Source organism: Zingiber officinale, chromosome 7A, assembly GCF_018446385.1.
Source record: "Zingiber officinale cultivar Zhangliang chromosome 7A, Zo_v1.1, whole genome shotgun sequence".
In the NCBI taxonomy this organism is placed as follows: Eukaryota; Viridiplantae; Streptophyta; class Magnoliopsida; order Zingiberales; family Zingiberaceae; genus Zingiber; species Zingiber officinale.
Window position 1 is genome coordinate 19,586,932 of NC_055998.1, and position 16,061 is coordinate 19,602,992.

Here is a 16,061-nt window from a genome sequence, read left to right on the forward strand (position 1 = left end):
AGGTATGAAAGTTGAGCTCCAAAATGACACCTGAAAATCCATTTGCAGTTGCCTTCTCTACCTGTTATCCAAACGAAGGAAAAGTTAGCAGACCTTATCATCTAGTTCCTAGAATAAAAGATCTTGGCTCTTTGCTGCAAAGAGAGAACATGTCTCAGCCAAGCAATAATTCTTTAGGTTATAAAGCTAAGTGTTTTCATAAACTACCTTATTTCTACTTCGACGAAATGGAGAAAACACATGAATGCTCTTCAACTAAATATGAAAATGGCAGTTTCTCCGTAATTGTTAGGCAAAATACAAAAGAAACGACTCATCAGATGGCAACTGGCAAGACTGAAGAACTAGCCCAATCTGTGAGGCATGATCAAGTTATTGTACAGTGCCTTATTAACAGAAACCCTGCTGACTTCAGCCTACCTGATGATGACAATGTCTACATGTGAGGAAATGAATATCGAAACTTTATGTATCCCCTCCATGAAAGGGGAAGTTAATTTCCCCGTAAAAGCTAGTGGCACCAGACTCATCATGGTAATGAGAAGCAAAGATTTAAAACATATACGTTCTAAAGTTATAAGGTTTGCCTATAATTATGTTTAACATCTCCTCGATCATATATATATCTATATATATCGACATAGTTGAGGTAAATGGCTCCTTCATGTATCAATTACTATTTCAAAGATTAATAATCATCCATTATTTACCTCTTCCGTATTGACAAATTGAAGGACACTTAGAGTAAGTATAGTCATCTATTGTCACATACTTTTATTTCTTACTTTGTCTTTTGTGCCTGCTTTGGGTTCAGTACAAAATAATCTTACCATATTTTTGAAAGCATAATTCTTTAAACACTCTACAAAATCCCATAAAATCCCTTTCGATTATCAAGTTACATGAAGAAAGCAATAAAAAGATAAATTCAATTGATCATCAAGATAAATTGGAAAATATTCACAGTAAATAATTAAAAAATTCAGTATTTTTTATTACAGATCCTATTTATTAAAAAATTCTTATAAATTTATCATAATTAAGGATTGAATCACAAATACGCAAGCAATAATTTAGATATCATATCAATGCACTATGGCCCGAAGCTTCAGAAAGCAACCAAAAACCTCTTGAATACATTGCTTACCATCCCATTAATCATGATCACAATCATAGTTCAGTTTCACCTACTATGCTTTCGCGTAACTACAGCATTGTTTTGCGGTCGCATAGTAATAAATAGCTGAGTTTATTGGCAGATATTGAAACCTTTTCAAGGACGACGCAAAAGACGAACATGTGAGTGCTATTTTTTTCCTCAGGGAGAGAGCAACACGTGTAAGATACTGTCACTATGTTATGAATGAGTTCAGTGAACTAACGCAGTAAAGACAGGTGACAAAGGGACTTCTGCTATTAAACATCAACAGCCGTAAGTGGGCAGTGACAGATGCATTAATTCATCATCCCCATATAGATAACATGAGCCAAACATTGAATATGTTTAGAATAGAGCAGGTTTACGATCCTACAGAAACCAGAAAGGAACTGATTCCTACAACAAAACAGGAGAACCACAGGTTCCCTCTCTATTGAGCAAAATGAAATTTCAACTAGATTCTGCTAACTTGGACAAGCCGTCACAGTTTTCAGCATGACGATAGAGTTTGAAGCTAGTTCTAGCTCACGCATGTGCCGCCTCCACACATGAGATTTCTGCCAAAACAGCCAGCAATCAAAGGGGAAGGTTTTAATAAATAAAGTTTTTTTTCTTCCACATTCTTACATAAAATCGGCATGCAAGGTTATGTAATCAGATACTTACGCCATTAGACAGCCAGAGCTTCTTTTGGTTTTCTTCTTGGCTGTCTCCTTCGTTCGTGGGGGTTGAAGAACCACCTTGATTGCAGTATCAAATACAGCCTTGACGTTCTAATCAATCCAACATAAAGAAAAGGTTTGAAATTGAGTGATTTTAGGTAGGTTAAAAGTTCCACTGAAGTGGTGAGAGTTTTTGATGCAACCAATATTGAAATACACCAATGGTCATTGTTGGTTCACCACAATTTCCTCTATGTTATACCTGTTGGGTTTTGGAGCAACATTCAATATATGCTGCAGCACCAGTTTGTTTCCTCAGCTCTTCCCCCTATAAAGAAATATAATGTAATCTAAGCCTGTAAACATTCTACAAATAGAAAAACAAGCGAACAAAAATGGCACAGAAGCTACTTGTGCTGGAGTTATTGTTGTTGCACCAGGATGATCAGCAAGATAAGCTTTGTCATCACGGAGATCTATAAATTCAGATAAACTAAAGTGTTTAGCATGATGATACCATGAAAAATTGTGCTAGTTAACAGTTTCCTCCTCAAAATGATTACTGACCTAATTTTGTTCCAACCAAAACTATAGGAACATTAGGCGCAAACCGGCGAAGTTCTGGCATCCACTGGTGTTCATAAACCAAAAATGTCAACATCTTCCATCAATAGATTTGTTGATTAGGAAGCATAAATTCAGTACTAATAGCAAATGAAAATAATGACAAAATAAATAAAAACATGATTGTTGAGTCTGGAGATCAATTAGACAATTCTCTACCTGAGGAAAGCATGAAGAAAAAAAAAAGATATACGGGAAACAAAATGGGGAATGGTTACAACTATACAAGAAGAAGAAAAACAACTTGCAAACAGATATTATTGCCAAAATGGTTGACACAAGCAAGTCAATATAAATGCAATAAACAAAAATTATCAGTTAAATCTGACCTTCTTGAGAACATTCTCATAGCTTGGCCTGCTGATTAGAGAGAAAGCCAGAACAAAGACATCTGCTCCTCTGTAACTTAATGGTCTCAATCTGCTATAGTCTTCCTGCCCTGTACAAGAAGGAAGTTAAACAGATTAATTTTTCAGATCTATTTGATAAAGCTAGAAAACGGAGTGGAGATCAAAGTTACAAATTAAACCTGCAGTATCCCACAATCCCAAATTGACAATGCTACCATCAACAGAGACATTGGCACTGAAGTTGTCAAACACAGTTGGAATGTAGTCCTGACCAAAACGATCACAGGTTAAATATAAACAGAAAAACGAAGGAAAGAAATGTACAAAATATTGGAGATTTTTTTGTTCTTTTTTTGTATAACTCTACTAAAAAATCACACTGAGCCTAAAAGATTCCTGCACGAGCTTCTGAGAAAAATCACATCCTTAAACAAGAATCACGAAGATGAGGGGAAAAAACAATTTTTACCACAAGATATAACCCAAAAACAAAACAAAACAAAACAAAACAAAAAAATGTCAGGCAACGCAATCAATTGAGAAGCTGAAGAAGGAAGCGAAAACAACTAGGAACATTAGTTGATTTGCGCATTACTCACAGTGGGGAACTTATTGCTGGTGTAGCAGATAAGCATGCAGGTCTTGCCCACCGCCCCATCTCCAACAGTCACACATTTAATGAACTTGGTGGCACTCATCCCTGCCTCCGCTCGAGATCCCCTTTCCACTAACCTTTGAGCGAGGAAGGGCGAGGGAGCAAGGCACTATAAAGCAGCGCTTGCTTCCCTTGGAAGCCAGAGGGAAGAAGAACAACCCAACAAAAAAACACGAGAAGAGAATCGAGGTAAGCACTGCTGCAAAAGAGAGAGAAAAGGAAATCCCAAACTTGGAAGAGGACAAGGAGAGTGGAGTTCTTGTTGGCGACCGTGAGCAGCAGATGAAATGTAGTTATCGCTGGTATATAACAAGCTACTACTGCTCTTTTATCTTTAAAGAAACACATTATAATTACGCGTTTATTCCACCCGTGTTTCGATTAGACAAGACTAGGGAACCGGAGTGGGTCCGGCAATCGACCGAGTGGTATGTAACTCGCGTGCTCGCAAAGTACGTGGAGGAAGAATGATCCTTCGGTGAAAAAACGTACATGTATGATCTTGAACCTACCCGATTGCTCACCGGACGGTCGATTAGTTACGGAGAGCGGAAAGGCGGTGGATCCCGCGATTCCGGTGAGGCAGACGGATGGCCAGGAGATCGTGGTCGACGAGGGAATAGGATTTGATTTTGAATTAGAGTGGACCGGATCGGGCCATTTGGGTTCGAGCCGACCGTTGTCGTGTCTCTTTTCGCTGACATGGATAAGACGGGCAGACGACCGAGAGAAAGCGAGGAGAAAAATAAAGTTTTTTTTTTTTTTGCGGGAAGGGAAAAACAAGGTGTAGATTTGAGTGAATTTAAGAGGAATTTGCATTTAGTCGGTTATGTGGCGCTCCAACTAACCTAAAGGGAGCCGTTGGAAACTGGAATCCCCATAATACCCTTATTCAAATAGGAAAAATAATTTGGTTAAACCACAGTCGCGCTAGATTCGAGATCATTTATGTCCTATTAGTTGACCTCGTTTACTAAGTTGTCATTGTTTTATTTACACGTAATTAAACAACTGGCATGATAGATCATAATTTCAGAATCGCTACTCTGTTTTATTTACGTGATATCGATTGAAATTAAATACTAATAAGTGCCGCATGAGCATCATCAATGTTAGTCACCATCCATTTAATGACTGAGATTTGCAATTAATGAGCCTTCTCTGAATTTATCGATTTCAGCATTTAAAAGAGGATAAACAGGGGGGAAATCGCATACATATTCAAGTGTTCTTGATCAATAATTGCAACATTATCATGATTTATCGAAGATCTGATGGTCAACTCACTTCTGGATTAAGCAATCAAGCAATCGCCGACGACTCCTTGTTCTGATGCTGCTGCGCTTCTTCCATTTTAATCTCCTTCGTCTCCGTCTCGTCATCTTCCTCCCAAATCTTGTTCTTGCCTTCCTCCCCATAGATCTGGCTACAAACCAGGAAGTAGAACACATTGGCCACCGACATCGCCGTCAGCATCCAGTAGTAGTAATCGTATCGCCCCTTGTTCAGGTTCTTGTCCAGCCAACTCACGCCACCGTTCGCCTCCGACAGCCTGTTCACCGCCGCCACGATCACGGCGCCCGCCAGGCTCCCGGTCCCAAACCCCAGCGACAGCAGCGACACGCTGACGCTGCTCATGCTGCGAGGGAACTCCGAGTAGTAGAACTCGATTTGCCCGATGAAGTTGAACGCCTCCGCCAAGCCCGTCAGGCAGTACTGCGGTATCAGCCACATGGCCGACATGTGTACTGTTCCTCGGTCGACCAGTCCCTGATCGGTGGCCGTTCTCCGGCGGATGTGCTCGGTGATGGCCATCACGGTGGTGGCCATGCTCGACAGCACGAGCCCGATGCCGATCCTTTGTTTCAGCCCCAGGCCTCGTGGCCTCCCGGTGAGCCGCGCGATCGGCGGCACGAGGAGACGGTCGTAGACGGCGACCCAGAGTGTGAGGGTGACGACGGAGAAGACGACCAAAGAGGCGGCAGGGACCTCGAAGTGTCGGCCCATGTGGCGGTCCATGGTCCTTGCCTGCAGGACCGGGAAGCTCGGGTTGATGATGATGGCCACCATGATGCCAGTGGACCAGATGGGCAGCACCCTGACCACCGCCTTGAGCACCTCCACTTGCTCCACCGTGCACAGTCGCCACGGGTCCGCCGCCGTGCCGTCGGGGTTGAGGTCCTTCTCGGGGTTTCGAATGACACAAGCTTTGTTCAAGAATCTCAAGTTCTTGGACGGCACCGTGAGCTTGGATCCTTTCTTTTTGTGGTACCATGCATCGGTGGAGTTGGAGGGGAGGATGATTTGGCGGTTCTTGAGCGCCACCACCGCGACCTGCGCGAGGCCGGCGAGGACGCTCGTGTTGGGCTTCACCTTGACGTACATGATGGAGCCAAGGAGGAATAGGAGGGTGGAGGCCGCCATGAGAGCGACGGGGACGCCTAAACCGATGCGCCAGCCCATGTGGTCCTGGATGTACACGATGACGGTGAGGGAAACGACAACGGAGACGCCGACGGAGACGTAGTACCAGTTGAAGAAGGTTTGCAGGACGCGGACGTTGCCGGCGTGCGTGCGGGATTGCGGCCGGTCGAACTGGTCGGCGCCGAAGGCGAGGGAGCAGGGCCGGACGCCGCCGGTGCCAATGGCCATGACCACGAACGCACCGAGGAGGAGGGCGAGCTGAGAGGGGGTGGCGCCGATGCAGCCGCCGGCGGCTCCGCAGGCAGGAGGCTGAGCTCCGGGAATCATGGAGGTCAGCCAAAGGAGCACCATCCCCTTTATCAAGAACACAAACGCAAAGTTTTTACGCCGCTGTTTCTAAATTAATTTCCAAATTAGAGATAACGAAAATCTACTCACGATCAGGCTGAAGAAGGAGCCAATTGCGATAATTCTGAATTTGCCGAGCCATGAATCGGCGAGAAACGCCCCAAAAATAGGCAAAAAGTTAGAGATGGCGCTCCACAACAACAGCACCGACGCCGCCGGCGCCGGATTCATGTGGTACGTCACCGTCAGGTAGATGATCATGTTCGCATGCAATCCGAAGCTCGCGACCTTTTCCAGCACTTCATTAGCTGCACCATCCACCAAATTTAATTTTTACAAAATCCCTTGTTATTAATCATTGATTATATTTCATAATTCTGCATATCAACGGGATAAGTGGAGGTTAAGAGTTCATCTATGAGTACCGATGATGCAAGGGAGAGTCTTGAGGCCGCCCTTCTTCCACTCCGGCCGCCGGCCGGCGACCTCTTGATGCACCGCCACTGGAGCTTCCATGTACGTATAATGTATTGGCGATGCTTTAGAGGAAGGAGTGAAGGTGATCCGACCAAAGTTTATAACATTTGCCTTCGTTCAAGATAAATACGACTTTTTGAATTTTTGGTTCATTATATATCGATAAAATCTATCAAATTTTAAATTTATTTTATGTTTCTTTGTTTTATACGGTATAATATTATAATGAATTTTAAAAAAAAAAATCGAGTAGCGAGTTTGCTTAGCTGATCTAATCCAGTAATCCGTGCTAATTATAAATATTATAATGCATAATTTATGAAAATTGTTAATTTTTAATCTGTTTTACATTTACAACAAATGCATATATTAAAATATTTATTATATAATATCATTCATTGCAATTGAAAATTTTAATTAAAGAGGAATTAGGGATGACAATAGGATGGGTTATGGATAGGTTCGGGATGGATTTAGCTAATTCTAGAACCCTCTTTGTCAAAAAAAAAAAAAAAAAAAAAATAGATCCAAATCTGAACTCGCTCCGTCTAATATTTCAACTCGACCTGTCGCTACCCTGCTCAAGATGTCCATGGCAGGTTGGATGTGTCAACCTGCTAAACTTAAATCTGTCCCATAATTCATTTGATCAGATTTAAACCCGTCCCGAACAAGACAAATTTAATATAAAATCAGATTTAAATTTGACTAATTGTCATTCTTAAGAGAAATGGGTTAGAAAAAATTAATTGAATGACTTAAACAAAAGATATCATATAGAAAGTCCACCCATAATTATATAAAGTGATAAATTATGAAACTGAGTAGGCTATCAAATAGAAGGGTATTTATTCTTACTTCGTGCGGGAATAGACCCTTACTTTATTTTGTCACTTTATGTGATAATCAACTCAACCAAGCTCTTGGGGTCAAAATGATGAATCAGATAATATTGAATCTGAGGTGGTTGGTCCGGTCCCATGAAAATTTTCCATCGGCCAATGAGATAAATCGGAAAATACTCACGGTAAACGACCTAGAAGCTCAACATCCTATGATTGCGTGTTCCATTTAGAGAAATTTTTTTTATAAATATATCGTAATTGAGAATCAAACTATAGATAATGAGTGACAATTTAAAACTCTTTTGCTTGCACCTTAGTCCTAGAGTAAAAAATGATGAATCATGTAACACCATATATGGCACGATTGACATCGTCTAACAGTAATTTTTCATCAGCCACTAAGATAAATCAAAAAGTATTTATAATAAAATGGTCAAAAATATAATATCTCATAGTTACACGCTCCATTTGGAGAAAGAATGATTAGACAAATTGACTATAAATTGAATATATAGTCGGATGATGAAATATACTATTTTTCATAATCAAATTAAGAGCTAAATAGATTAATCATGCCGTATTAACATCATATGAGTTAGACAAGTAAAATAAAAAATGATATTTTTTTATCATTATATACTCGTTGTTTAATCAATTGTTTTTAGTATTTGAACTTAATTTGTACATTTAATTTGCACGTTTGTCGATTATTTTCGTCGTTCAAATTGATGTGCCAGTGACCAGTGAAATCAACTCATTACCTTGCCACTTAATTGCCCATCAATTTTTTTCTTGTTGTAAAATGCTCATTAAATTTTTATTTGAAGAAAGGTTTCCTTATTCTTAGAGCAATGGCAATGCAGGTGTCATGTTATAATATTTTTTTACTATTCAAAGTATTGTAAAGATGTGTTATAAGACTCTTTTATTTTAACGCGTTCAAAACATTTAATAGCAATTTCTATAAAATAATTCATGAATTAATATTTTATATGTTATTTTTAATTTCATCGTAGTATATTTTATTCTATGCATTTTAATTTCATAATTATATGATAATTTTAAATAAGTTTTATTTTTTCAACTTTGTAATTTTAGCTACTCGGTTGTAATTTTATTTCCCAATTTTATAATTTTATTTTTTCACAAACATATATTTTATTTAATAAATATATTTAAAAATTTTAATATTTTTTTAAAAAATAGTAAAATTATTTTTTAAGTAAGATTATTATTAAAAATAATAATAATAATTTAAAATTTTTAAATATATTTACTTAATATGATATAATTTTCAGATAATTAAATAATGAGGGTTAATGTTAAAAGAAATTTAATTGAAAGAGATATGTTGTTGCTAATCCGTAAAATAATTATATTAGTGGAGGGTGAAGAAATCGAGATGAGGATATTTAAAAATAATAATCGTTTGAACTTTCGAATTGTTCATCTTCCTAACTGATTAGAATTTTTCGTCCAAATAATAATAATAATAAAAGATTGAAAGAGAACAAGAATAATCAGACAAGTAAGAAGATTTTGTACTCATTCGTAACAACAAGAAATTAATCACACAAGACAAAGTGCGATAATTTAATTAGGGATGTTTCTGTTGTTTCTGAAATCACTGGCCCATGTTGCAATTAATTAAAGCCAAGAGCTGACGTTTTAAAGCCTTGTTTTCGATTGATAAGTTAAGCAGATCATAATAAATTAAAGGATCCAAAATCTAACAAATTCTCAACAGATATCTGGATATCGACATCGTTAAATGACAAATAGATTGTTGGAAGTTGAAGAAGGCGGCATTAATCATAGATGCGAAGGAGAATCTATCGAGAATGACTCAGACTGAGACACAAAAGGAACACAAATGTGACTCAAGAAAATAATACGCTTATAAGTAAGTGAATATGAATAACATGAATGGAGAAGTATGATAAAATCATAAAAGCTTAAATTAACATCATTTAAATTATATATATAAGGGATTGTTACGCGCACCCTCGCTGTGCGCATCTGGGTGTGCGACTGAGTGGGCAGCACTCGTTAGGCATGCATGATGACACAACAAAAATACTGACATTTAGCACAAAATTATTCGCCACTATTCGATCACTAAACTTATTTAGCGACCAATTTGCGATGAAAAATAATAGATATAAAATTTTTGTCGCAATATGAATAATGGCCTAAATATATTTCAGTTGCTAAATTAATCAAAATATAATTTTGGTCACTACACTTTACTACGGTTGATTTTTCTATCATAAAATTTAGCGACCGAAAAATAATCTTCAGTCGTTAATTTGCAAATGAGATCTTTTTTTCCATCCACAAAACAACGATCGAAATATAAATTTAATCAATAATTCACTGACCAAACTTAAAATATAAGAGAAGCTTGTGGTCCTTTGTTTGAGGGGGAGATTGTTGGGGTTCCAAGGTTGCAAACACAGTCTCACATTAAAAACACATGGGAAAGATTATGGGTTTATAAGAGAAAGATATCTCCATTGACATGAGGCCTTTTGAGAAGAGCCCAAGAGCAAAACCATGAGAGCTTAGGCCCAAAATGGGCAATATCATTCCATTGTGAAAATATCTAAATTCTTTTCGATCCTATAATTTTTTGTTTTTTGTGCGAGATTTTACTTCTATAATGGCCCACCAAGAAGGCTATGGCATAGCTGACCCGCCTCCCTTTGGCTACTGGTGTAGGATCGAAAAGAATATAGATATCTCCACAATGGTATGATATTGTCCACTTTGGGCCTAAACCCTCATGGTTTTGCTCTTGGGCTCTACCCAAAAGGCCTCATACTAATGGAGATATCTTTCTCTTACAAACCCATGATATTTTCCATGTGTTTCCAATATGGGACTATGTTTGCAACCTTGCAACCCCAACAATCCCCCCCCCCTCAAACAAAGGACTATGGGCTTCCCACGTCCGATCCTTGACCCACCAGGTCTTCCTGCCCCTCGGTCTACTCTGATACCACTTGCTAGGACCAAAAGTAGCTAGAGGGGTGAATAGCTCGTCGCGTGCTCGTTGCTCGGTGTTGCTTGTTTCTTCAAGAATGCGCAGCGGAAAATACAGAAACAAACACAACAACGCTAACACGGTAGGTTTACTTGGTATCCACCTCACAAGAGGTGACTAATCCAAGGATCCACACCAACGCACACACCCTCCACTATGAATAACACTCCTTTATGGTAACTACCAAAGGCGGAGAAGCCCTACAACACTCTCAATACAAGAAGAAGAAAGGGAAATACAAGTTAAGCAAAAGCTTACAAGATGTGCCGTAAAAACCCTAACCCTAACTTCTTCTTGTAGACCGCCTCTTGACTTGGACCTCCAGAACCTTCAAGAACTGGCGATCACGTGCTTGTAGAGAGCTGTGGAGGAGCTGGAATGAATCTGAGAAGAGCTCGTAAAGAGATGCCGAAGACCACGCTCGCCTGCGGCTTTAAACCCGACGCAACGGTCGGATCCCGATCGATTCGAATGTTCCCAATCGATCGGGGAGACTTTGGATCGATCCACAGATCGATCCAGAGCGCCTCTGTGCTCTGGAAACGCGCCTGGATCGATCCACGGATTGATCTAGCGCTTATCGCGCGAAGCAGCCGCGTCCCAATCGATCCACTGATCGATTGGGACATCTGGATCGATCCACGGATCGATCCAGAAGCTTTCTGTTCGCTGGGACAGGTCTGGATCGATCCAGCCTGGATCGATCCACGGATCGATCCAGAACTTGGTTTTTGTCCAAAACCAAGTCCCAAACATCCCTAACCAACATTCGGTCAACCTTGACCTGTTGGTATGTCATGCCTAGCATCTAGTCACTCCCTTGACCTGCTAGGACTCCCTTACCAAGTGTCCGGTCAATCCCTTTGACCCACTTGGACTTTTCTCTGTGCCAAGTATCCGGTCAATCCCTTTGACCTACTTGGACTTTTCTTTCATGCCAAGTATCCAGTCAATCCTTTGACCTACTTGGACTTCCCAGCACCAGATGTCCGATCATCCTTGATCCATCTGGATTTTCCCTTGCCTGGCTTCACTCACCAGGGCTTTCACCTAGCTTCACTCACTAGGACTTTCACCTGGCTTCACTCACCAGGATTTTCACCTGGCTTCACTCACCAGGATTTCCATCTGCCTAGCTTCACTCACTAGGACTTCCTTCTGCCTGGCTTCATTCACTAGTTCTTTCTGGCTTCACTCACCAGGACTTTCATTTTGCCTAACATCCCAGTTAGGACTTCCCAGTCAAGTATCCAGTCAACCTTGACCTACTTGACTCTTCTTCAATCAATATCTTATTGTCAAACATCTAAACCTAAACCAAGACTCAGCTTGGTTACCCAGGTCAACCTTGACCTGAGGGATATTGCACCAACAATCTCCCCCTTTTTGATGTTTGACAATACCACAATAACACTTACAATCCCATATGTAAGTTAGGCTAATCCCATAGCCTCCTTCTTCATGCCACTAGGTAATGAAAGCATAAATTAAGCTCTTCATTCTCCCCTAAGAGGGCAAACTCCCTCTAGGTAATGAAAGCCTAACTTACTCCCTTTCATGAGTCCTTTCATTCTCCCCCTATGACCTTCCCATAGGTAATGAAGGACTAAGCTTAACCATACATTCTCCCCCTATTGGCACACATCAACCCATCGTTGGACATACATCAACCCATGCTCTAATTCTGGGCACACTTCAACAAATCCATTTGTTGAAGACTCTCCCCCTGAAGAGTTGCTCATCGTTGTTCACAACATCACTCGTTGTGATCAACACGATAATGAAGGTCTCATACCCTTCATTTATCCTTAACTTCTCCCTCAATGTTGACAAATACCCAACCTTGAGCATTTTCAACCACTTGAGTGTCCACTTGAAATAATGAGGATATCCACTCCCCATTTTTCCCATTTCAAGTTTAAATGCTCAACATTGAGCAAGTTCACAACAGAAGGTTAACCACCTTCCAAGGTTCATGAAAAATAATTTTCATGTCTTTAAAGAGTCGCCCCCCCTAAAGACATGGTGGTAACTTCTGTCATTGCACCAACAATGACTTGGAATCCCTAAACCTTTAGGAAACCCAATTTAGAAGTTTTGAGGTTCAAATATTCAAAATTTGAAACAACCTCAACCGAAACTTCTACTTAGTCTTCGTTAACCAATCCATCCTTGTTTTCAACATGAAAACACCCTTTGTATGTATACAAATGTATTTAAGGGTTTGGAATGGTTACCTAGACTCAAAGAGGTTCAAAGATGCTGAAATCAGGCCTTCCCACCAAAATCGAGAACTTGGATCGATTGGAGTTGGGTTCCAATCGATTGAATTTTCGAATCGATCCACGGATCGATTCAGACTCCTGATCGATCGGCTGATCGATCCGAGTCTCGCGGGAATTGCCGTTGAATCGATCCATGGATCGATTCATGGAACTCAATCGATCCATGGATCGATCGAGACTCGATAGTTGCTGAAATTCCATTTCAGTCAACGAAACCCTAGAAAATTCTACAAAAATTCAAAAATTATGAAATTTCGTGTAGACATTATTTAGGGCATACTTAATCATGGAAAAATAGCTTTCTATGAAAATACATCATATTTTCAAAGATTGACACAAACTTGAAAGCTTGCAAAAACTTTAGTGTTTTTCTTCAAGTTTGTGTCTAACTATTCAATGGTGATTACTATCAAAAGATAGCCTTCACCAAGGTTTTCCAAAAACATTTTAAAAACATTTTCAAAACCAATATCCCATCATGTTCCTTGGGCATAATGCACATGGCTTGTACATTAGCTTTCCCAATGATGGGAAAACACATAACTATGTGTTTTGATGAATTTAAAACTCAAAGGAATGCACTAAATCAACATCTTGAGCTTTGTTCATCATCCTAACATCTCACTTGTATATAATATGCACTAAAACACATACAAGTCACCTTATAGGTCTTTGTGAGATGTAAGATTTTGGTTTTGCCCTATTCTAGGGATCATGCATATCTATCTAGGCATTTTGAGAGGTAGACATCCACAAAGGATGTTACTTGTTGATTTACTTGTTAAACAAATGTCACTTGTTTATTCCACCTGTTTTAAACAAATGCCACTTGTTTAACTAATGCCATATGTCCTTAATTTTTTTTTTTTTTTAAAGAAATAAACATAATGCATGATAATGTTATGGCATACATCAAAATAAAATAGCTTTCAAAAGAAAGATTCCTATAACTACATGATGTATGTATGGCATGACATGGTATTTTTGTATTTTTCATGATAAGTCATGAATGCAAAATACAAATAAGATTAAATATGATGTCATGGCATATTATGAGCAAACAATCATGGCAAGGTTTAGCATAAATAAAATATACCTAGATTACCTATCTAAGTATCGTTAATCTTAGCTAATCCTAAGACTTAAACCCTAGCTTGCCCAAAGTGCTTCAAGAAAATGCCAAAGCCTAAGTTTGCATTTCTTATTCCCTTGATTAATTTATGCCAATTAAAATGAACATGTCCTCAAATGTTGGCATATTCCATTTTTCCTCAAGAGTAGCACTTTTAAATTTAAGGCCCGGATTGCCTTAAATTGCCTAAGAGCATACCAAAAACCCAACTTGATAGTTCTTATTAATTTTCCAATATGTGCCATTTAAGATTAAAATCAAATCTTCCACCATTAGACACATTTTACTCTTTCACGGAGTAAATAATAGGTCCATTTCATTTTCAAAGGTTAACTAAACCTTGAAAATGCTCCTTGAGTGTCAATTTCCTCAAAGTTGGGTTAACTACCCTTCTAATCGGAGTTGACACTCTCTAACCCATCTATGGGGTAGAGAAGATGCTCCTAGGAACCCAACACCTATTGGTGCTCCTTGGATGCTCTAGGTACTCACTAGGGATAACTTCCCTAGATACCTTCCTAGTGACCTTGTTGGGCTTCTTAGAAGCCTTGGTCACATTTTCTAGGTCAACTCTAGGGATAACCTCCCTTGTGACCTTGTTTGTGACTTTCTTAGACTTCTTAGAAGTCTTAGTCACATTTATTGCAAAAATACTCTTAGGGATGACTTCCCTAGTATTTTTGGCTTGACCACTAGACCTAGGGTTTGTTCCATAGCTATATGGAACTCTATGGTAAGAGGGCACATCCTTCTTAGCCTTTGGTTTGTATCCCAAACCTCTATGGCCATTAGATGACCTTTGTGCTCCTAGACCTAGGTTATGCTCATTTTGCCCTAATAGGATATTTTCCATCCTTTTTAGGGTCTTTTCCATTTTATCAAGTCTTGACCTCAAGACTTGATTTTCTCTCACTAAGTCCTTAGTATTTGACCCATGAGCATTTTTGTTTCTAGGCTTGTATCTAAAAACCTTAGAGTTTACGCCTAGATTTTTACCTACAATCCTAGCCTTAGGTGTAGTAGTTTTAGCATGAAAAGCTATATGTTTTTCTTTAACACTATCATGCTTTCTATTTTCATGGTAAATAGCATTAAAATGATATAAATTTGAACTATCATGCTTTTTACCATAATGTAGAGGAGTAGGCTCAATAAATGTTACCTTCTTCTTTACCTTAGAGGCTCCCCCTTGACTAGAGCTTCCTCCATGAGCCTTGACCATCTTCTTCCCCTTGGGGCATTGACTTCGGTAATGCCCTTTTTGTTGACACAAGAAGCACACAATGTGCTCCTTGCTCTTCTTTGTCCCGGGGGTGGTCTCCTTGGGCTTCTCCTTGCCCTTTTTCGTCACTTGACCCTTCTTCTTGGCCAAGTTGGGACACTTGCTCTTGTAGTGCCCACTTTCCCTACACTCAAAACATATTATATGATTTTTATTTTTAATTGAAACATTTATACCTTCTTGTGTAGGGATGGCACTTGCTCCTCCATTTGCTATTTCTTGAATTTCGGAGGTGGCACCATCTTCTTCTTCTTCACTTGACCCGGATGTAGAAGCTTCTCCTTCTTCTTGATCCGGCGTCACCAAGGATTGCTCCCCCTCAATCCTAGAGGTGGAGGCTTCATCATCTTGAATGTGAAACAAGGAGTATGCTCCCTCCTTGTTCCCTTCGGTGCATTCCCTTGAGGATGAAGCTTCTTGGATTTCCTCTTCTTCGGAGATTGAGTATCTCTCAACCTCGGGGTCCTCCTCTTGGTCTTGCTCCAAAGAGTCACCCTCTTTGGATTCTTCATGATCTTGTACAGTGGAGGGGATCTCTTCATGAAGCTTGGCCAATTTGCTCCAAAGCTCCTTGACATCTTCGAATTCTCCAACTCGAGCCAAGATGTGGCTAGGCAATAAGTTGACCAGAAGCTTGGTCACTTTGTCATTTGCCTCGCCCCTTTGAATTTGCTCTGAGCTCCATCTGCTTTTCTTTATAAGCTTGCCCTTGGAGTTTGTTGGAGCTTTGAAGCCTTCTATTAGAGCAAACCATTGCTCTATCTCCATCATA

The 16,061-nt window shown here is 39.7% G+C and overlaps 2 protein-coding genes across 2 annotated transcripts; both read right to left on the reverse strand.

The window, feature by feature from the left end:
* Nucleotides 1-1,416: 1,416 nt before the first annotated feature.
* LOC122001104 (rac-like GTP-binding protein 2) lies at nt 1,417-3,745 on the reverse strand. Its single transcript, XM_042555685.1, has 8 exons — nt 3,395-3,745; nt 2,975-3,062; nt 2,775-2,884; nt 2,389-2,452; nt 2,233-2,297; nt 2,084-2,149; nt 1,826-1,932; nt 1,417-1,716 (listed from the first exon to the last, which is right to left on the reverse strand). The coding sequence occupies exons 1-8, from the start codon at nt 3,491-3,493 to the stop codon at nt 1,680-1,682; spliced, it is 636 nt and encodes a 211-aa protein (XP_042411619.1). The 5' UTR covers nt 3,494-3,745; the 3' UTR covers nt 1,417-1,679.
* Nucleotides 3,746-4,608: 863 nt separating this feature from the next.
* Nucleotides 4,609-6,761, reverse strand: LOC122001103 (protein NRT1/ PTR FAMILY 1.1-like). The gene is made up of 3 exons (XM_042555684.1): nt 6,648-6,761; nt 6,313-6,530; nt 4,609-6,228 (listed from the first exon to the last, which is right to left on the reverse strand). Exons 1-3 carry the CDS (start codon nt 6,736-6,738, stop codon nt 4,753-4,755), a joined length of 1,785 nt encoding a protein of 594 aa, XP_042411618.1. The 5' UTR covers nt 6,739-6,761; the 3' UTR covers nt 4,609-4,752.
* Between the last annotated feature and the right edge of the window lie 9,300 nt (nt 6,762-16,061).

What these genes read in the sequence shown, in the direction of transcription:
- LOC122001104 (XM_042555685.1), bottom strand. Translation starts at nt 3,493, where the DNA reads ATGAGTGCCACCAAGTTCATTAAATGTGTGACTGTTGGAGATGGGGCG. An exon ending in GTTGCTCCAAAACCCAACAG is followed by an intron (nt 1,933 to 2,083) that starts GTATAACATAGA and finishes TGGATTGATTAG; the next exon opens with AACGTCAAGGCTGTATTTGA. An exon ending in AGCTCTGGCTGTCTAATGGC is followed by an intron (nt 1,717 to 1,825) that starts GTAAGTATCTGA and finishes CTGTTTTGGCAG; the next exon opens with AAATCTCATGTGTGGAGGCG.
- LOC122001103 (XM_042555684.1), bottom strand. Translation starts at nt 6,738, where the DNA reads ATGGAAGCTCCAGTGGCGGTGCATCAAGAGGTCGCCGGCCGGCGGCCG. An exon ending in GACTCTCCCTTGCATCATCG is followed by an intron (nt 6,531 to 6,647) that starts GTACTCATAGAT and finishes TGGATGGTGCAG; the next exon opens with CTAATGAAGTGCTGGAAAAG. An exon ending in GCTCCTTCTTCAGCCTGATC is followed by an intron (nt 6,229 to 6,312) that starts GTGAGTAGATTT and finishes TTCTTGATAAAG; the next exon opens with GGGATGGTGCTCCTTTGGCT.